This window comes from Zonotrichia leucophrys, chromosome 1 (genome assembly GCF_028769735.1).
Source record: "Zonotrichia leucophrys gambelii isolate GWCS_2022_RI chromosome 1, RI_Zleu_2.0, whole genome shotgun sequence".
NCBI lineage: Eukaryota > Metazoa > Chordata > Aves > Passeriformes > Passerellidae > Zonotrichia > Zonotrichia leucophrys.
This window is the reverse complement of record NC_088169.1, coordinates 89700693-89720848: the sequence shown is the minus strand read 5'-3', so window position 1 is coordinate 89720848 and position 20156 is coordinate 89700693. Positions and strand designations below refer to the sequence as shown.

The 20156-nt window shown below is 43.4% G+C and overlaps 1 protein-coding gene across 6 annotated transcripts; it reads right to left on the bottom strand.

Moving 5' to 3' along the window:
* Positions 1-361: 361 nt before the first annotated feature.
* LOC135442592 (protein spire homolog 1-like) lies at positions 362-18328 on the bottom strand. Of its 6 annotated transcripts, none has more exons than XM_064702530.1 (16): positions 18006-18301; positions 17190-17221; positions 16577-16741; positions 15670-15825; positions 15316-15381; positions 12213-12374; positions 9922-9990; positions 9311-9443; positions 8744-8868; positions 7020-7128; positions 6323-6471; positions 5208-5339; positions 3815-3879; positions 2949-2976; positions 2398-2540; positions 362-1255 (listed from the first exon to the last, which is right to left on the bottom strand). In XM_064702530.1, the coding sequence occupies exons 1-16, from the start codon at positions 18238-18240 to the stop codon at positions 1084-1086; spliced, it is 1941 nt and encodes a 646-aa protein (XP_064558600.1). In that variant the 5' UTR covers positions 18241-18301; the 3' UTR covers positions 362-1083. The 6 variants fall into 6 exon arrangements, 5 of the variants coding, with proteins under 5 accessions (XP_064558600.1, XP_064558618.1, XP_064558638.1 ...); XM_064702548.1 differs by having other exon boundaries at positions 7020-7098; XM_064702540.1 differs by having other exon boundaries at positions 363-1255; positions 15670-15795; positions 18006-18328.
* Positions 18329-20156: the final 1828 nt, after the last annotated feature.

Below are 20156 nucleotides of genomic sequence, written 5' to 3'. Positions count from 1 at the left end.
ATCAGCTTACAGGCAGGCAGTTGGAAGGAAGCAGAGTCAGGCCAGTGCAAGTCAGCTGGAGGTATTGACCCTTCTGGCAGTTTGGATGCAAATTTTGGGCTCAGCTTAAACACGTCTTTCTTCCCTTCTCCTCTATCTAGAACTGGCCCTTCCCAGCCATTATTTTCTTCAGCATGAGTCATTCCAGCCACAATCCATTCAACACTGACTATCCAGGCCCTGCAAAACTCACCAAGGTAAACTCCATCAGGCCCTTCCATACAGGCAATTCCTGGGGATAAATAAATCTACTGTGCAATCTCTCATGTTTTGTTTTAAACACACACAAAAATCTATGGAATATTGCAATAGTCCCGTTTATTCCAGGGCGAAGGCTTAAAGCCAAGACAATGAGCAAGAATCTCTCAAGAACAACTCTCTGCCCTTCAGGTGATGACAGCATTGAAAGGTATTTCTGTGAGATGCACAGAAAGGTCTGGTGCCAAAACACAATATTGCACAGAAAAAAAAAATCAAACCAAGGTTCCTAATGCAAGTGGACAGAGCAGCTATCACTGTCATTTTACATGCACCAAAGCTAGCAGCTATCACTGTCATTTTACATGCACCAAAGCTATGAGCTTTAAGTGCTATGAGTAGTAAGGAAGGAGTGTATGCAAAATGCAGGGTGAAGTGATCATATTAACTGAGAACTCCACTTTACAAGCCTCTCACATATGGGGTTTTTTGGTAAAAGTTTCCCTGTGCTCAGTACATTGGATGAAGTCTGCTCAGCAATGAATGCAAAAAGTGCCACAGAACAATGACAGCTGCAGGTGCAAAGAAAGAAATGCTAGAAGCATGATAATGCTTCAACATTTATTTTCCCCAAGACACAGAAAGAATTACAACATTTCTAAAGCTTTGTGGGTTTTAGAATACTTCACAATACAGAAATGCTAACTGTGCTTCCTGCTTAGACTAACCAGCAGGGAGGTCTTTCATTCAGTCTTTTATGTCAGTAGGTGCATAAAGCTGTTTCATTTATTTCAGGTACGTAAGGAGTGACAGGAGAAATGTATTGTAGAATCATTCCAGTTTGGTTCAAGCCCAGGAAAATCTCCTGAGAGGGATGCTGTGCTGTTGATTAGAAGTCACATTCAAGAGGTTTTGCTCACACCATGTACAGATGTCTGCAGTCAGCCAATTTGCCATGGTCCTTGTGTAACAGCACAGGGGCTGTGCCAGGCCACGAGGCTCCAAAACAACAGGTACACTGGAGGGGCAGAGAAAAACAAAAGCAGGAAAGCTGACCCAGGTTTCTGTTAGAGGGCATGGTGCTCTTCCATCCTTCTCCCAGGGTGCTAAGTGATTTAGCCAAATGCATAGGATCAAAAGAGCCATCAGCACCACTTAGGAAAGCTAAAAAGCACCAGAACAGCAGACAGCTTCTCTCTGTGGACAGTGTATCAGCCAAAGGGCTAATGGATATCTGTGTCTGGTCCAAGGTTATGGCTGCATCCTTAGGCAATAGGATTTATTTTTGCCATCCTTTGCAGTATGACAGTAATACAGTCTTAGGCCTCTTTTGCAGCACTTGCATTACACCACAGACCAAACCACTGCCTGCCCCATGCAGTTAACTTCAGTAATGAATACTACTCCCGATTTTTGGCAACTGAAGCATCAGCCTTAGAACCAGAAACAATTGTGTCTTTATTCTGGCTACATTACAGAATGGTTTCACAGGAAGAAAAAGAAGGTACCTGTTTGCCCAATAGAAGATTTAACTGCTTTGGAAAGAAGAAAACATAAATGTTCTCAGTAATGTATATTGCACTTGTATGCATGTTGTCTTTATCATCCAGAACTGTCAAGAACTTTTTGAAATAATTAATTTTCAGAGGACAAAAAGGAAAGGGTCTGTATATACATGGAGGAACTGAGAAACCATTTGTGGCATCATTGTTCAGTCAGTTACACCTGAGCCACACTTAGAGTATTTCATGTCTAGGTAGAAAGGGGCTAATTCTGGGTTGTAGTGACAGACCTTCAGCTGTGGGGGATAGAACATGATGGGGTCTGGAAATTCTCATACTATGAAGCTATTGCAAGGAACCTTTTATGTCTGGGCATAAAACATGTCTAGAGACTTCTAAATCCATGTCACAAACCTGATAGTTAAAACAGAAAATACATTTTAGAGCACCTACACTTCCTCCCTTTGAATCATCTAAAATAAACAACACTTCCAGAGAACTGTGGACTAGTTAGACCAGTGGCTAAAACCAGCCATTCAACAGAGCATTCTGCTGACCAGCCCAATATTACATAGTGCTGTCTGCATGTTTGCAGTTTTGTATAAGTAAATGGTGACATCTTTCAAGGTAAAAATAGAACAACCCTGTCCCAGCTTACCCAAAATACTGCTGCTGCTCTATTTCATGTAGCAACTTGGAGCACTTCTGTTCCTGAGTAGCTGGATCCTCCTCTCCAGACAGTCTCAAAAATTTTAGGAAATGAAGTGGGAGATGTACACATGTTCTGAAGGGCATGGACATCTAGAATCACAACACAAGTCACCTGAGTTCTCAGGGAAACACATCCTCCTTCTTATCAGGACAATTTGCATGCCATGCAATTGATTTATTGGAGCACTTAAAAGGTAGACATTAATGCAGTGAACTTTCTGACCCATGCATAAACAGAGCCCAGTGTAATCCAAACCACTTTACACAGGATGAAAGAAAGAAGAACTAGAGTTGTTTTAGCTGAATATGACAAGAGATATCTGTGTCACCCTGGTTACTTTTACATCATACTCTTCCCTCTTCTGTTTTCTTAGAAACAAGCTGGAGGGTAGATTTGAGCTATCAGTGGGATGAAGGAAAGCTTCTTATGACTAGGTGAGGAGGAGGGAAAGCAGAAAATGTAAAAATCCTATACACTGTTGTAAAGACTAGACTCGCCTTAATGCAGCAGTCACAGCAGACAATCCTGAAAGACAAAAATCTCCAGCATTATCATTTGAGTAAAGCTCAGCAGCTACCAATATTGCAGCAACAATGTAGCTAATTCCAAAGTGAGTCTGAATCCATTATTGTGGCAGAACCACTCGATGGTAAAGTGAAGCAGCTGAGAACTCCACTATTCAGTTTGCCAGCTTTCCTATTTCTGGTAGTTTAAATAATTTGAAATGTATCAACATTCATAGCTTCAAGGCTTTATCTGCAAATGCTCATTACACTTCACCCACCAGACAGTTGCTCAATTTCCAGTGGTTGTTTACTTGCTGCTTATAATCAATTCAGTGCTTCACAACTGCTTCAAATAGATTTAAGTGAGCCTTAATGAGCCTGAAGTTCCTCTCTCACTCTCCCATGAACAGAAAGCCTCTGACAAATAAGTGGACACAAGTAGGCTCAACTCCTTTCCCAGTCACAAGGTCTGGAGTTCTCTTTTTCAGTCCTTAATAGAAGATTCTGGTGTAGACCCTGTCTCAGAACCTCTTCAAGCCCTGGGCTGAGGTTAGAGCAAACCTTTAGAGCAAAACGCAGAAGGTGATCTCGGAGAAACTAATTTCATACCGGCACAGGAAATCTGGCTATTGCTGAGTTAACACTAAGAGTTAAAACTGAGATACTACTTCAGAGACAAGATTTTCCACATCCTCCCCAGCTGCAGACACTTTAGCCTGGCTTGTGCAGTAAGGCAAAGCTGAAGGGCTCAGCAACCTGGTCCTATCCAGTAGTACAGCCAGTGACTACTGAGAATTCTCAGCCTGTTCTTTCACTTTTTTCCTCCCTCCTCATTCAGTCCTTTTGTACCAGCTCACCTGCTGCAGAGGTAACATTTGTAAGGCCACTTAAGCAACATCTGCTTATGGCAGCTGAAACAGATCTGTGGAAAAGAAAGTTATTTGTGAATGCAAATGGGAAACATCTTTGTACCAACACTATCCACTGCCTGCCAAAAAGCAAGCACGTAAACAAACCTTCTAAAGGCTTTAGATTCATATACAATAAGAGAGGTCCAATAAAGGATAGCAAAGACACAGGAATGAAAAGCTAAAAAGGCAAAAAAATTCTCACTTGTAGGCCAGTGTTTTTATAATGCAGAGGTTTGGGGCAGCTGCCAGACAACAAGAGTTTAAAAAAAGGCTCTTGAGCAAACAATAGCTGTATTGTGCAAGAGTGTAACAGTAGCTAGTTAAGAGAGAAGGAAGAAGAGAGACATTCTTTGAGGTAGACTGCAGCAATCCCAAAGAGATTAAATCAGGGCAAATTTGAATTCAATCCTGAAGCAAAAAATGAGTCATAAGGAAGCTGATGAGTCGCTTGAACTTTATAAAAAAGAGCACATTCATACACAGCTGGCAGTCAGAAGTGATATTATCTTGAGAAGCAGAACTTGAGAAAGCTAAAAAAACAGCAGTGGGTAAGAATGCCGTTTTAGAATAGTCATAGAGCAGACAAGTTAAAGCAGGGTCAGTAAGGTGAGAAGAAAACAAGGACTCAGTCTTCAGGAGCATCAGATAGCTTGTGCAAGTAGCATGGCTCTGCTAGTAGAACCTTTGACTCTGTCCATATTGCTAAATAAATGAGGGCAAAAAAGTGACCCAAAAGCCAAGAGGCACAGACTTCCTCTCATCTGTGTTGCAAAGGGCCTGTACTCAGGACATCTGCTCTGGAGGAGCGGTTGCCACACTCCCTCTAAAGGAGAGTCAGGGATAAGGCAGAAGTTGATAAATGCTAACAACCAACAGTCCTGAGCTATACAGCTCCTTCCCTGTCCCCCTCATTTTCCCCACCTTCATGTCCACTAGGCAAGGTGGTTTGAGTCAGCACAACTCTGGTGTGGGAGCCTGAGTCAAGCACCTTTGTTTCACTGTTTAGGAGTACCAAATTGCAGCTATTTACTTTGGGATTTCAGAGCTGATCAATAGTCATGGCAGTCAGCTCTGCTTGCATGGAAATCAGACAAGAAGCAACAAGCAAAGGCTGGGCTAGGCTACTTTCTAGGCAATTTATACAGCTTAGACTAGATTAGAAGCCCTCACTGCAGAAATACTAAAAAAGTTTTCCAGCCCAGGGCCAAACTCAGATCAGCTGTTATGAAGAGGATAAGCTGAGGCAGAGGGTACCTCTGCAGTTCAGCACAGAGGGCCATGAAACCAGCCAGCTTTTGAAAAGGCAAGGGCAGCACCAAGAGAAGGAGGAGGAACGTACCTTTGCTCTTGGCAAGACACCATCACTACCTCCTTGGAAGAGGCCTCGCTCTCCAAGCGCCATCACTGCACATCTGGTTCCAATCAGCTCAGCAATGGTTGGTGATGGCCACTTGGTAGGAAAGGGACAGCCCTATTGAACAACAGAAGTTAAACATCAGATGAAGTTGAAGAAAGCAGCTACTTGGGGAGGTCATCTCAAAACTGGGTCTCAAAAGATCAGGAACATTTTAGTCCACAACAGACTAAGGGCAGGTTGCTACAGTTTTCAAGCAGATTCCAGAACACGCCACCCCAGCCTCTCCTGGATACAAAATTGCTTTCCACAGCACAACACTCTCTTGCCCTTCTCTTTCCCAAGACCTGTTGGTGCCATACAAAGGGAAGCTGTAGGCTCATGGTCAGCCAGGAGACAGCTGTGCTTCAATCCCAACACACCTGCATCCCCCACTACACTGCTGAACAAAGAGGCATCAGGGAGGTCAGTTAGGGACTTGCCAAGGTGGGGCAAGGAGGGATGCTCAAGGAAAGAAAGAGACAAGGGCACAACATACCTTGTCAGGGCAGAACAGGGTGAGGCCATAATTCAGAGGGTTGCATGGAAGCACACAGACTCCAGTATTTCTCCCACAGCCATCACTCAGAGCCTGATAATTTCAGTTCTACATATATTATACATTTAAAAGTCACTAATGCTGCGCTATCCACATTTTGTTAACTACTTATTACCCCTTACTGCGTCTTAAAAGATACTTGTGAGCATATCAGAATCTAGAGAAAAGAAGTGGACATGAACAAACCAGGATAGTTCCACAGTTTGCTTGAGGAAGCCTTGGTGGACACTTTCAAGTAATGGCATGGTATTTCCCTCTTCTTTTATGAGAAACAACTTTATTTCACGTCATTAAAAGGGGGAAGCCACCACAAGGACACTGCAGCATCCAGTCTTCGTTTAAGATGTCTCCAAGGAGAGAATAGCATACCAACTTCAGATGGGTATACCATACGTTCCAAGACAAAAACCACAGAGCATGCTTACTGCCTTCATGGGGATGAAGGTACAAGTCATTATCAGATATATCAGACCAGGGCTGCTTGCTGACATGTTGGACTTACAAGCTCCTTGCTTTGAAGGCCTCTATCTAAAGATTTGGACCTTCCTCTGTCAGGAGGCAGCTGCCATTGGCTAGTGCTCAGGAAACACTTAGGCTTAATGTCTCCTGGTAGGGGTGCACTCATGGGAGGAGTGCAATTTGCAGCAAGACCTGGGTAGGAAGAGAAAGTTTTAGGGTACAGAAAACCCACTATCAGTTTCTAAGTATTCACCCTGAGGGCTGGACACTCAAAAGCACAACACTGCCTTCTGAAGGTAGCACAGCATACAGCTCTCCCCCTCCAACCCATCCGCTCAGATCACATAAAAAGCAGAGGTTACAGTAATTATGCTTGTCAGTAGTAACTAATGAGGCTTCATTAGCACCATTTAATTTAATAAAATGAAGTGCTGCACTTTCTACTTGAATATTCAAACCACTCATTTAGCTTTTACTGCAAATTCCAAGTCAGGCCTTTGGGGACATGCAATCATTGTTTTGAAGCTACAGGAGCTACACAAGCTTCAGTCAACTGCAGAGAAATTATCTTCTAAGGGCACCTCCCCAGACTCTTTATTTAGTATTGGAACTTGTCCTGCAAAGTATCTTCAGGTGATAATGAAGTACACATTGAGCCCAGCCAAAGGGTTTGGGAGCCCATCAGGCCACTGGCTGTACTCTGTCACCTGGTTTAGCTGTGCAGCCAGAAGTGCACTGACCTGTGCTGGTACTCCTGGATACTCCTGATGGCCTGATGGAGGAAAGGCAGCTGCTGGCAGGCAGCTTGGGAGTGGTTTCCTGTAGACCAGAGGACAGGATGTTCATAATCTGCATGTAAGAGACACCAAGGCCACTTCATCAGAAGTACTGCTGCCTAACAAAACCCAGGATACCCATGACTGATCAGAAATAGTCAAAGCTCAGTCAGAAGTGGAGGAAAGTGAAAAATCAGTGGGGTACATTTATATTCCAAGAAGAAACAAAGTTTCTAAAGTTAATTCCCCTGCACTCCACAGCTAGGAAATTCCAGCTAAGCTAGTGAAGTTTCCAATTCACCTGTTCTCTCTCTTGCCCAACTCCAGCAGTGGATACTAGTACTAAAGTGGCATCTGTTCAGGAGCCAACTTGGCATAATCATCCCCACACAATCCATGGAATCCATCGGAACCATTTTCTTGGCTCCAGCTTACACACAGCAATATTGGAGAACAGTTCAAGAGACTGTGACTAATCCAACTCAAACACAATGCTTTATCTCAACAGCATTGTTTCTACCTTGTCTAGAAAAGCAAAAAAACCCCTCAGATTTTATTATATTTGTCTCCATATGAAAGTCCTTCTAGTTCAGCAGTAATATGTCAACCACAATGCTGAACATTCCTCCAAGTAGCTCAGACTGGGCAAATAAAGCTAAGATTTTCTGCTTTTATAATTCATATCTGTTTTCCTCAGTTAGGCAACTGCATTTCATGCAGAAATATTTACAGAAAACAGATTCCTGTTTGTATGCCAGAGCATCTGTGCCAGACATGATGTGTTAGGGCTTAAGTTTGTTCCACAGAATTTCGGAATATGCTCAGACTGAATCCCAGAACCAAGCAGTCAAGCTTTTCATGAAAGAGCCAGGAGTTAACCATAATACACAGTCCTTTGGTTCTTTTACTCAAGAACAGTGCTCCCAAAATAACTCCACAGACAAACAAGTGGGAATTCACCTATCAAGTTCCTTCCTCAAAATACATTAGTAAGTTTTCTTTTCATGAGCTCACATACCACATGAAATCAAAATACGTCAATACATCTGGCATCAAATGCCTCACTGTGAGGTAAGAGTAGGAATATTCTGGTCCACATTGGCCAGACTCCTATGCCATTATAACTTCTGCAGGATCTAGTTTTAAGAGACCAGAGCAGATGTCAGTTCTGTAGAATTATAGAATATCCTGAGTTGGGACCCACAAGGATTACCAAAGTTCAACACTTGCCCCTGCACAGGACCACCCCAAGAGTCACACCACGTGCCTAAGAGCATTGTCCAAATGCCTCTTGAATTCTGCAGGCTTGGTGCTGTGACCACCTTTCTGGGAAGACAGTTCCAGTGCCCAACCACCCTGCAGGTGAAAAACCTTTTCCTAATAACTAACTTAAACCTCCCCTGACTCAGTTTCAGGCCATTCCCTTGGATGCTGTCACTGGTCAGAGAGAAGAGATCAGTACCTATAGGCTGCAGTCATGCCACAAACAGAAGCGTTTGAGAATGAAATCAGCTTCTGTAGAGGAAAGGACTTCAGTGAACCCAGTAGTACCACATTTGTTCACTTCTGAGACAAGATTTCCTACACCAGGATTTGTTCCTGCCCTTCCAGGCAGGCTATGTATATGCTTGCAGCTCTAATTCCTGAAGTAGGCATGTCTCTCTATAGTCCTTCCACTAAAGCCTTACCTGAGCTCCTGCTGCCAGCTGCTGCATTTTAGTGTTGGCAATTTCAAACTCAGTACTGGCATCTTGGAGATGTAAGGAATTGTCACTTGGAGAGTTCAAGGCAGTATTTGATGCCACAAGCATTTCTGCAGCGAGAGGGAGAACAAAAAACCCATACCCACAGACTAAATGAGACAGATCTGGGACAAGAAAATGACAAATTTGGAACACATTGGAATTTAAGATTTAGCCAGGCTTAGTCCTGGTAGCTACATAATCTTTTATTCTTAGGTGATGGTCAAAGTCCTGTAATCTCACTTAGTGGACAGAGAAATGTGGATATCCAAAAGAGAAAAAAGAGCAAGTTGAAATATCTTTTGAGTCTTAATAAGCCACAAAGAGATTGTTTAGAAATAACTATTCTAACACCATACCACCTCTATCACACAACATTTGTATTTCTCACCACCTGTCACATTAGAAATGCTATTGAAAAAATAAGTGGGATTTAATTTCCAAGGCCATCTATTATTTTTAGCCAACATGGACTTCACTTGCTTGCTTGCCAGGTCCCCGTATAGCAGGTACCTTTGGGCCTGCTCCTCTTTTCCTGTGCTTCTGCTGCTGCCCAAGGCTTCGGTGGTTGTTTTACTTCTGCCATGAGCTGTTCATGCCACCTGGGCTCCTGTGGCACACACTGTTCCAGCTTCACCTTCAACATCTGCAGGCAAAGCATAGCACCACAAAGAGCCATTGGACAGAGCAAGGAGACCAGTGGTGACAGAACAACTGCATCAGCAATGGCCCCGTTTTACTAGTGCTTGTCACCCAAGAGGGCACTGGGCCCTGCACATGAGACAGCCTTCAGCACTATGCATAGTGGAATACTTTAGCAACTCTCAAATTTGAAATCAAGAACTCCAGGAGCTCTTTGAAGACCAAAAAAATGTTGCAAATTAAGGAAGCAGTAGAGCAAGTAGGAAGATTGATCAGCTTTCTTCTACAAAGACGTCAGCTCTCGTTTTTCTAGTACCATGTATGGCAGGAGGGTCAATTCAAAAGTTAAGTATGGTTAAGATAACCCCCTCCCAAATACAAACCAGTAGATGAAGTATTACCTTTATATTGCTTCAAAATGTCTTGTCACCTCCAGAATTACCTTGTTTTGCTATCATCAGATGCAGCACCAGGTCACCTACCAGCTCTTGGTGAGGCTTGAGAGAAGCTACATCAGCTTTGGGGGTTCTGTGTTTTTGCTTGATGGTCACCTGAAAGAGCAGAAGTAATGCTTAGGAAATAGCTCTTTCTCTGCTCCTTATGCACTCTGCAATTCAGTGGCACAGTGAATGATACAAGTCAGGATTTGGGAACAGGGAGATGGGGAAGACACTAAAAAACAAAACAAAACTAGCCCAAAGCAAACAAAAAATCCCTAAAACAACAAAAAAAAAACCACCTTAAAAAACAAACAAAACCATAAACACCAAATAAATACAAAACAAACAAACAACCCCCCCAAAACAAAAAAACGAGTTGGGAAGTGTGGAATAATGCTGTTTCCTCATATGGGGTTTTGGTAGGGAAAAATTTGCCTGCGGCAAACCAGAGACCATCAGAAGTACTGCACAGCCCTCAGAGGCTTGCACAAGGAGCACAAAGCCTTCTATTCCCAACTGCTCTGAGAAGCTGCTGGAAAACAGCTGCTAAGCTGCTAATATCTATCTGCACTCAGATAGATATTAATGTCAGGAGTGATCCCAACAAGCACCACGGTCATGTCAAATTCATCAGTAAAAGTTCAGCTCCAGGAAGGAGAGCAATTGAACGGGTTAACATGACTGTAACAGGAACTGCAGCAGCAGGCAGCTGTATGCCTAAGCCAGAGTCCCAGAGACTGGCTTGCAGCCCGACACAAACTAGGAACAATAGCAAGACAGAATTGCAGGGCAGATATTCATGTGAAGCATCAAGCCCTGTGCTGGCTGCGTAGGGGAGAACTAACAAAAAAGTCAATTGCACATGCATGTCTTTAGCTGCCTTGTTCACTAATTCGTATTTTGAGGCTATGCCACTTTCTTTCACTTGTGTGTACAACTTCAGAACCTGGGAGTGCAGGTAGAACAACACTACAGCTCCCCACAGTAGCTGTGCTTTCATTCATTTGCAAATTAGACCACTGTTTGCTAGAGAAGCTTTAAAACAGCTTTGCAGATGAGGAAATCCTCGTTTAAGAGCCTTCACAAAGACTTGAGCAGTAGCACTCCGCTTTTTTTCAGCATTTCTGCCTACTACTCTTCAAACATATTTGTGCTTCTCGTGGACCAAAGAAAAAGTTACTAAAAAGAAAAAAAGAGAAAGAAAACTAAAAGGAAAATCAAGACCCAGATCATCCTGCCACCTTGAGTTACGGTTGTGTACTGCACAGTGCATTGATACATAGTACATGGCAAGGAATACAAGCTAGTTATGATGCACTCTCTCCTTACCAATACTATTTATTTACATACCCATCAAGATATCATTTGCAAACACATGACATAGCATTACCTGGAAGTTGGAGCCACAATCAAGCCAAGCAAGAGCTGGGATTTTATAGAGATGCATGGTTTAGCTGAAGCTTTTAAACCTGCTACATTCTAGCAGCACCAACAAAGAGGAAAAAAAGCTGATGTCTAGTGCAGTATGCAAAGTTTTCACTTTTTGTAATACCGCTCTTTATTACAAGAGCTGTGTCTCATCTTCTGCCAAGACGTCTGTTTGCAAAGCACGCCAATGCCACAAGGCCTTGTGCCAACGTTTTAGATCTGCTCATCATTCCCAGCTCAAGCTGCAGCAAGCAAAGAGCATCACAAGCCTTTAGAGACATCCCAGACGTTTTTGCATCTGGTCATCTTCACCAACCAAGGGGTGAAGGTGGAAGTCTCTGCTCCTCCCTGTGAGGGGCTCAACATTTTTTACCCTAAGTTCTTGCAGTAGCTGAGTGCATTGCCCAGAGGCCTCTGCCTTAGGCGAGCACAGAACTGTCTCAGAAGTGCATCTGCCTTTGCACACACAGCACAGCATGTGGGAAGGCAAAGCAACAAGTAAAAGATTCCAGGTGCAGCTCAGCTAAAGGAGCCTGGAAGGACACAAGTGCCCAAGGTGGAAAGCACAAGGCAGTTAGAGTGTGCTCCATGAAACTGTAATGTGCAGGGCAGAATAACTGCTGCAGGGAAGTGAGTGGTTGACCCTGGTTGACCTGGAGAAGAGGTTTACTGCTCCAATTCATGAAACTGAGGCTACTCCTGACTTGAAAAGTTACTGAAAATTAAGTACTTGGGTAGACAAACAGAGTGATCTAATGTTGAACTGCAGCTGAGAGGGCGGCCCAGACACTTCTGGACTTCCATGTACCTTTGAAAAAGAGACATCTTTGGAGAAGAGGTCTCAACACATACTGCTCAGAAATGAAGTAGAGAGGATGTTTCCAAAGCAGACTGCAGTCACTCACCTTCCGCAGGGTGTACCTCTTGTGCTGAATGTCATCCAAAAGCAGCTCATAGGGAGAGCGATGACATTCCTTTGGAGACACGCAGCGCCGTGGTCGCTCCGTGGCCTTGCGCAGCCTCACGCCAGCCTGCAGCTCACAGATGACACTGGGCAACAGGCATGCCTTGGAGAAACCAGCAAGGGCCAGGTCAGTAGCTGGCTAGAAGCCACAGAGCAGCATCCCCTCCCTCCATGTAACAGGGCACACTCACAGCGCAGCATCCCCTCCCTCCATGTAACAGGGCACACTTAGCAGCTGGACTCATTCAGAAACACAGAACTGTGTCCTTAACATGCCCTTCTACTCACTTCCAGATCAGGGTGCAGTACCAAAACAGAGAATTGCTTTTATTTGCAGAAGTTAATTTACAACAAGTGAACTTGTAGCTGGCTCACTAGGCTCATTCCCAAAAACTGTCATTAACTTTATGGACGTACTTCAGCAAAATACAGCTTTTGCTCCCAGGTAAATAAATAGACCCATTTTCTTTCTGCAAGTGCTCCAAGTGCCAGAGTGTTTTCATATTCCTGGTTCCTAGGAAACACTGGGAATGAAATCCCAAATCTTACCATTAAAATCCTCCAAATTTTCAGAAAACTAAGGGGTTGAAGTGTGCAGAAAAAAAAAGAGGAAGACAAGTAGGCAAGGGATCTCATACTTAACAGCAGCATAAATCAGCAGTCTCAGCCTAGAGACACAAACTAAAAACCCTGACATCTGCTCATCCTGTTTCTGTACTAGTATCTCAGGATGTTCAGGCATGCAGTATAACCCAACAAAAGCTAAAGACAGGAAAAAAAAGTAATCAACTCAATAGCATGTTTAGACAACATTGTAATGGAAGTGCTAAATCAACAGCTTATCTGGATCCCAGTGGCAAATTGAGCAAGAACAAGCCATTGTATTATAAACAGTGAAAGGGAAGCAAAGCATTTTAGAAAACTGCCTCAGAACAAAGTATCTGACTTAGACTTCTCTCTGTTTTCTACTTACAGCATGAAGCACCTTCTCTCTACTTATCCCTTCAGATATCTTGGTATAATTACAGAAGAGTCTTATGCAAGCTCTGACTGATGGCTGCCCTCAAGAAGACAGATATTTTTGTTGGATTCTTTTAGTCTGGATTTGATAATCGTACCTCAACTCCAGAAAACTAGAACTCTCAAAGTATGACTAAACACTTGCCATATCTCCTAGGCTACATTTAATACTGTGTGGGAGAACATACAAAAGTGTCTGGGCAAACCCATCAGTACTAGAGACTTTCAAAATAGCTTACCCCAAGACATTTGCACTTTATAGAGTTGTATTTCACATGGTGACTGAACTTGACTGAGAGACATGATCTGACTTAGAGAGACTTCTGTACTGTAATACTGCCACATTAGTTTGGGGACAAGAACTGCCTTCAGCTGACCATTTCAGAGCAACACCCAAAACATTTTTCAGATGTTCGTGACATCGTTATCACTCATGTTTCTATTTCCCTACTGACTGGATAACTGCAATTACTCTATTTTTGCCATCCGTTGTACTGTCAAAAACCACCTAAACTTTCCACAACCTATGAAGTATAACATAAAATGCTACACCACTATAAACCCATTAGCTTGAGTTCAAACAAGTGAGTGCTAAGACAGCTGTGTTTCTAACAGGTCTCAATGATTAGATTTCAAGGTAAACATCAACTTGGGACACATAAGCTCTGCTGAAACTGTACAACACTGCACGCTGTCAGGCTGTGGTCTGCATTTCAGATGATCTGTTTTATATCAGTCAGCATGAAAAAGTGTGGCTCATAGAGCACTTTACCTGCTTAGCACCACTCAAGACATCAGCTCTAACCTGTGGGACCCCAGAGAAGCTGGCATCCTGGTTATTTAAAACTTGAGAGACTGTCAGAGCAATGCAATCAGCTGGTGCTTGGGGATTTGGAAACTAGAGGCAGAATATTCACAACAGACATCCAGCTTTCAGAATTCATACCTCCTGAAGGAGCAGAGGCCAAATACACTGGCCTTCAGGCCACATGGCAAAGCCATGTACTTATTCATGTATTCCCTGCAGAAAAGAGCTACAGCAGTTGATGAGTTTGTGGTTTGAGATAGCTTGCCAGTTTATTTTAATAGATCACAAAATTGAGAATATGCCCAAACACACATTTCACAAACATTTTCATACGAATAGTTTGAGCACACTTCAAAGCAAGTGCTATTTAGACAAAGGGAGCGAGTCCACAAGTCTCTCGGGGCTTGCTGTTTGTCTCCACAGACTCCAGACTACAGAGAATTTGTTTATGCTGGGCAGAGCTCCAGCCTGAAGAGCTATTTGTTTCTGATTGAGCCCCGACTGTGTAGGGCCTTGAAAAAAAGCACAGTAAGTTGCCTTCCCTGCCCCAAACACACAGTCCAACATCTATGGAAGCACAGAAGGCAAAGACAAGAAAGGCAGTGCACAGAAGGTAGGAGTGACATCTCCTCACTGTCTTTCACTCTTTTATTTGAGCTGCTGGAGCTGCACAACCACAAAGATGGACAGTGCTACTGGCCTTCAGTCCCTGCCAGTCCTGACCAACAGAGACCCCACCTAATAAGAGTGAACTAGTCCACCCCAGGACTATCAACAACAGAATAGTTTTCCAGGAGTTTTCAGTCCAGCTATGAGAAAGGATCAGATTGCTTTTGGCAGGTGTCAGTTCCTGCCAAGAGCTAGAATTTGGGGCTCATTTGCGGGAAGAAACAGCCTGCATAACTATTTGTGGGCATTTACTCCAAAGACTGCCTCCAACTTCATTTTTAGAAGTGGTTTAGATTGTACCACAAAGACAATCTTTGGGTAGAACAAAAGCCCACGTGAGGTTGACATATGAAATAGTTTAACTTCAAGTTCACTCCCCAGCTTGTTTTGCAAGCAAGCCTTTAACTACTCAGGCTCCTGAACAACCTAAGTAGTTCAATTTGTGTTCATGCTCTATTTTTCATAGAGGAATCAATGGAAAGCCTCAGAGAGCCAACAGTGACCAAAAAAACCCAGTTCCCCATAATGAAGAAAATAAATCTCTTACACCATGGGTTTTCTTCTTTTGAATGGGACTTTCCACCCAATCTTCCACATCCATTTTTCTCAGTCTCTGAGAAAGGGAAGCATATGAGGTCATCACTCTACACTGTTCAGTGATTTCCTGTCTAGTCAGCATAAATTACTAATGTTTATCTGAAAAGTCAAGAAGCTACAAACACTTAAACTTTCAAATGCTACAATAAATAAAAATGGTTCAGAGACAGCAGCTCTTTTCACATTGTGAAAACAGAACTTCATCCAGGTGCTCCATTTCTAGTGCAATGAGAAGGTTACTTTAGAACTTGGTGAGTGTGTGAAGGTACAGGGAAGAGCAGCTAATGGGTAATCCCAAACATACTTCTTTGGAGGTCTGGATGATGGTCACAAGCTTCTGGAGTTCCATATAGTCAGTAAACAGATTCTTACAGGTCATTTCATAATAGCTGGTAGCCTCAGAAGGCGTGGAAAAGTGCTCCTCACAGGCCTGAAAGAAGTGCAGCTGTTTGAAAAATACCTTAAAGTTAAAAAAAAAAAAACCAAACAAAACATGGTAGGATGGAATAAAGCAAGATTCTGTTTCCTCAGTCCATGGTTAAAAATCATCTTCTTCACTGCCCCTTTATATTTTTTTTTCTATTGCAGATACAGAGGAACAAAGAAGGAAGATAGTCAATCTTTTATGTACAATTATGGAAGTAGCTGTGTAATTTGTTTATCTTGTTTTCCATAAGGTGTGCTTCAAAACAAACACCTGAAAGGGGAAGCCTCCACTTCAAAGAACAACCCATAGCAGAGGGAGTCACTTGCTCTGTTCTTTTTCCCTGTCCTGATCAGACAAGGGATGGGAAGTTTCTCATACCTTTAAGTTATGGCTGAGAGAAAAATATCTATTTGAGTTGAGACATTCAAATCCCAGCCTTTGCAGAAGCCAAGTACTATGGAAAGGGAGTTTTTCATTATTCATAGTGTTCTAAGTATTGAATTTGGAGACTGTGTACAGAAGGACTTCGCAGATACAGCTGTGGGAGAGCCGTACTCAGTCTTCCTTCTTAATTATTTTCCATGGACACTTACAAACACCTTAAATAGTTTTGCCTTTTCCCTCTCATGGGAAAAGGCCAATGTTCCCTCTCTGGGAAACATCTACCTCTCTGTCCTCCTACAGCCCACCCAGCTTTTTCCCAGAAACGGTCTTGCCTCTTGGCCAACAGCGCTGTTCCATCAACTCCTCTAAAGCTGCTGTATTTACTAAGGGGGAAGAAAACCTTGATAACATCCTGCAGGGTGACTGGTGGCTCTGTTGCCCTGTCGTCCAGTTTCAACATGAGGCACAGCAGTTTCTCCAAAGGATCGCTCAGTTCTCGCTCCATTTGGCTGTCGATTCCCCAGTCCAGGGCTTCATAGATCACCCCTCCCAAGTACTCCAACAGCTGCAGACAGAGACCAAGGAAGCAATACAGCACAAAGTGCTGTGGAGAACATCACAGTTCTTATTTTCCAGCCATGTGTGCATACTCATCTGCTCCTGAGGACTGAACACATCTCTCAGGATGAGAAATACCTCCATTTAAGCTGGTTTAAAGTTCTTATATGGCCTTAACTGGCACCCCTAAGATATATGCCATTAGGACAACAAGACTGTGGCCTATTCCACAGTAGACAGCATCTGTGCACATTGTTTCCCAGTCCCACTGTCTTACTTGAGTTCAGTCCAAGCACTTTGTTTCCTTTTCCAGGTTGAAGGGGAGTCACTCTCACAGGCCACAGCAAATTCAAGCACCTTGATAATTTCCCAAGACATTTGCATCTCCTGAGCAGGCCTTCTACTACAAAAGGATTGTATCTGCACACACAATGAAGGTAAATACACAGGCTTACCTTGTCCTCTGACTGCTGAATGCTGCCAAAATCTGAAAGGGAAAAACAAGGATCAGGGGAGAAAGACAGCTGTACAGGCATTGATAAACAGCTTTTAGAACCCTTTTCAAGAGAGGGGAACAGGACACATTGTTTGTAATAAGGTAACTAACTCCTCTGACTAAAGTCAGTCCTACCTGGGGAAAGTAGGCCTGTATTTGGAGAGTCCCAGAAAACACCATGGGAGACTCATGTTATTGTGAGCATCAGCCCAAAGTAACAGATACTGCATTTTATTGTTTGCTCATTGATATCCACCCTCCTGGGGAGGCACAGGACCTTTACCTTCATTCTTTACTACCCCCTCTAGTCCCTGAAGAGTTAGCCTAGCACTGACCTCTGCTGCAGCCCAACCCAGCCCTATATTGCACAGAGTTATTACCACTTGCTGGGCTATGCATAGTGACCAAAAAAAGGGAAAGTACCAATCATAAATCTGCTGTGAGAGTTACCATAACAAAGGAACCATACACTGGAAGATGAACAGAGTAGAACACATAGCAAAGCCTTAGACTATTTATTTCAAATAACATAAGTGGTGGAAGGCTTTCATCACAGCTATTCCCGAGAACCAAATGACTCAATAGAGCACTTATTAGAGAATTTAGCAGGTCATGCATCTGTATTATCACTCATCCACAGTCCTCTGAAATGAAGTACAAGTAGGAGAATAGCTTCATGACAACATACACAGAAAAGAGAGGGGGGAAAGCAAAACAAAAAAAAAGCAGAAGAAAAGAAATTCCCCTTGGCATCTGCAGGTACCTATGCTCTTACCAGACTTGTGGTAGACCTGGAAGGAAGCAGTACCATCAGCATGGATAAAGATGCTCTCAGAACCCTTTACATACACAGAACGGAGTGGTAGGCTGTGGGCCAACTGCTCTATTTTTCTGCAACACTGAAAGCAGATAGCCCAGGCTTGCTCCTCATTTAAAGGATGCTCAAAACACCTCAGGAGCTCAGCTACAGAGACCTTTGCAATCCTCTGCTCACACCCTGGTGATTCCATTTTTCCTATCACCTCCAGCCTCCACTTTTAGCCTAGGAAGCTTAAAACTTCTTTCCCCAGGTTGGTCAAGCCTTCACAGCAGCTTTTTATTGGTTCTCTTGATTTGCTCTATTCTCCCTTCCCTACAGGTGCAACCATTAATGTCAACTTTTGCTCTGTCTTTTTAAAGGCACATGACTTTATCTGTACTTGTACAAGATTTCTTAAAAGGACAGAATAAGTGTACAACAAAATGGAGTCAAGAGAAGGTAAGTGTACAAAAATTGTGCTCAATTTAACTCCATTGTTTCTCACAAATATATGAATTGCACCAATGTTTGCACGTAGGAGAAGAGTACATTAAACTTCAGGCAGGGAGGGAAAGAGGCAGGAAATGTACTTGGGGGAGGAGAACTGAGAACACTATAAAAATCATCTTGATAGGAAACTATTCCAACAGCACTAATAAATTACAGAGCAATCAACTCTGTGAGGAATGAGATCCTGGAGATGAGAGCTCTTTTTCAGAGTAGTAATTGGTAGTTGATGTTAATGAAGTTGATAAGGTCTTAATTTGAAGTGTTGGTCTGTTGTTAAATATTGAATGTTAGAGTAGGACTTGCCTTTAGTTGCCATTGTCAAGTGTTACTATTTTACCCTGTATTTGTATCTCTCCTCATCATACTCTGTATTTGTACCCCGTGTTAGTCTGTTGTTAAACCTGGAATGTTAGAATTCTAAGACTTGCCTTTAGTTGCTGCTGTTAAATGTTACTATTTTACCCTGTATTTGTATCTCTCCCTATGACAAATACAGGTCATACTCTGTATTTGTACCCCTTTCCATCTCACCCCGGATTTGTATCCATTCCCGTGGGCAACCACTTCCCCTGCTCCCAGGAGGCCTTTCACCTGGACTGAATTCAAATGAGAGGCTGTGGGAACTATATGAACCCTCTCAAAACAACAAACCAGCACATCAACTTTGACTTTAACCCACCAGAACCACACTAAGTTACCCACTCTTGACTAGAGCTGGATCCCGTCCTGTCACCACAACTTTTATAGTACCCAACTTAGAGGATAGCCCTGGACTACAAACCACTATTTCCTTTTTCAGGACTCTCGTGCGGACAAAAGCTCCAGCTTTGTTGAAAGACAAAGCTGCACTCTTCCTCAGCATCGTCCAGTGGGAGCAGTGGTGGTGTGCATGATCCCTTGGGTTCCTCGCCCAGACATCTCTTAAAGGCTTTTTTAAAGGAGCTGGTCTATTTATAACAAACTCCATGGGCCCCCTCCCATGGCAAAATCCAGTAGTAGGGGCTGTGAGCACGGAGCGATCAGGATGGCCCTGGGGCATGGGCAGCAAGGCCCTTCCTTGCCCAGAATGCCAATATCCCAGAATCACAGCATCAGTTGGGTGGGAAAAGATCTCTGAGATCATTGAGTCCAACCTGTGACTGAACACCAGTGTCAGCTACACCCTGGCACTGAGTGCCACGTCTGCCCTCTCCTTAAACACCCCAAGGACGGTGATTCCATCACCTCCCTGGGCACTCTGTTGCAATGTCTGATCACCCTTTCTGTGAATAAATTCTTTATAACGTCCAACCTGAACCTTCCCCAGTGCATCTTAAGACTATATCCCGTAGTCTGGATGTGAATTGCTCCTGGTGTGAAGCCGATCACGCAGCTTTTTCAGCACATTGAAGCTTGTCTGGGACATGGGAGGGCACAGCCGCACGGCTGGGGACTGGGCTCACCCCCAGGACCACTCTGCACCGCCTCACGGCTGCTGCTGCGCTGGCTCGCAACGACCACAGCTCCCTAGGCGCACAGTGGAGAATTGCGAGGTTTAGAAAGTGTGAGTAACACTCATGATTTATAGTTATTTCCCTTCTCGCTTATAGCATTTGGGAATGTAGCGCACCAGCGCCA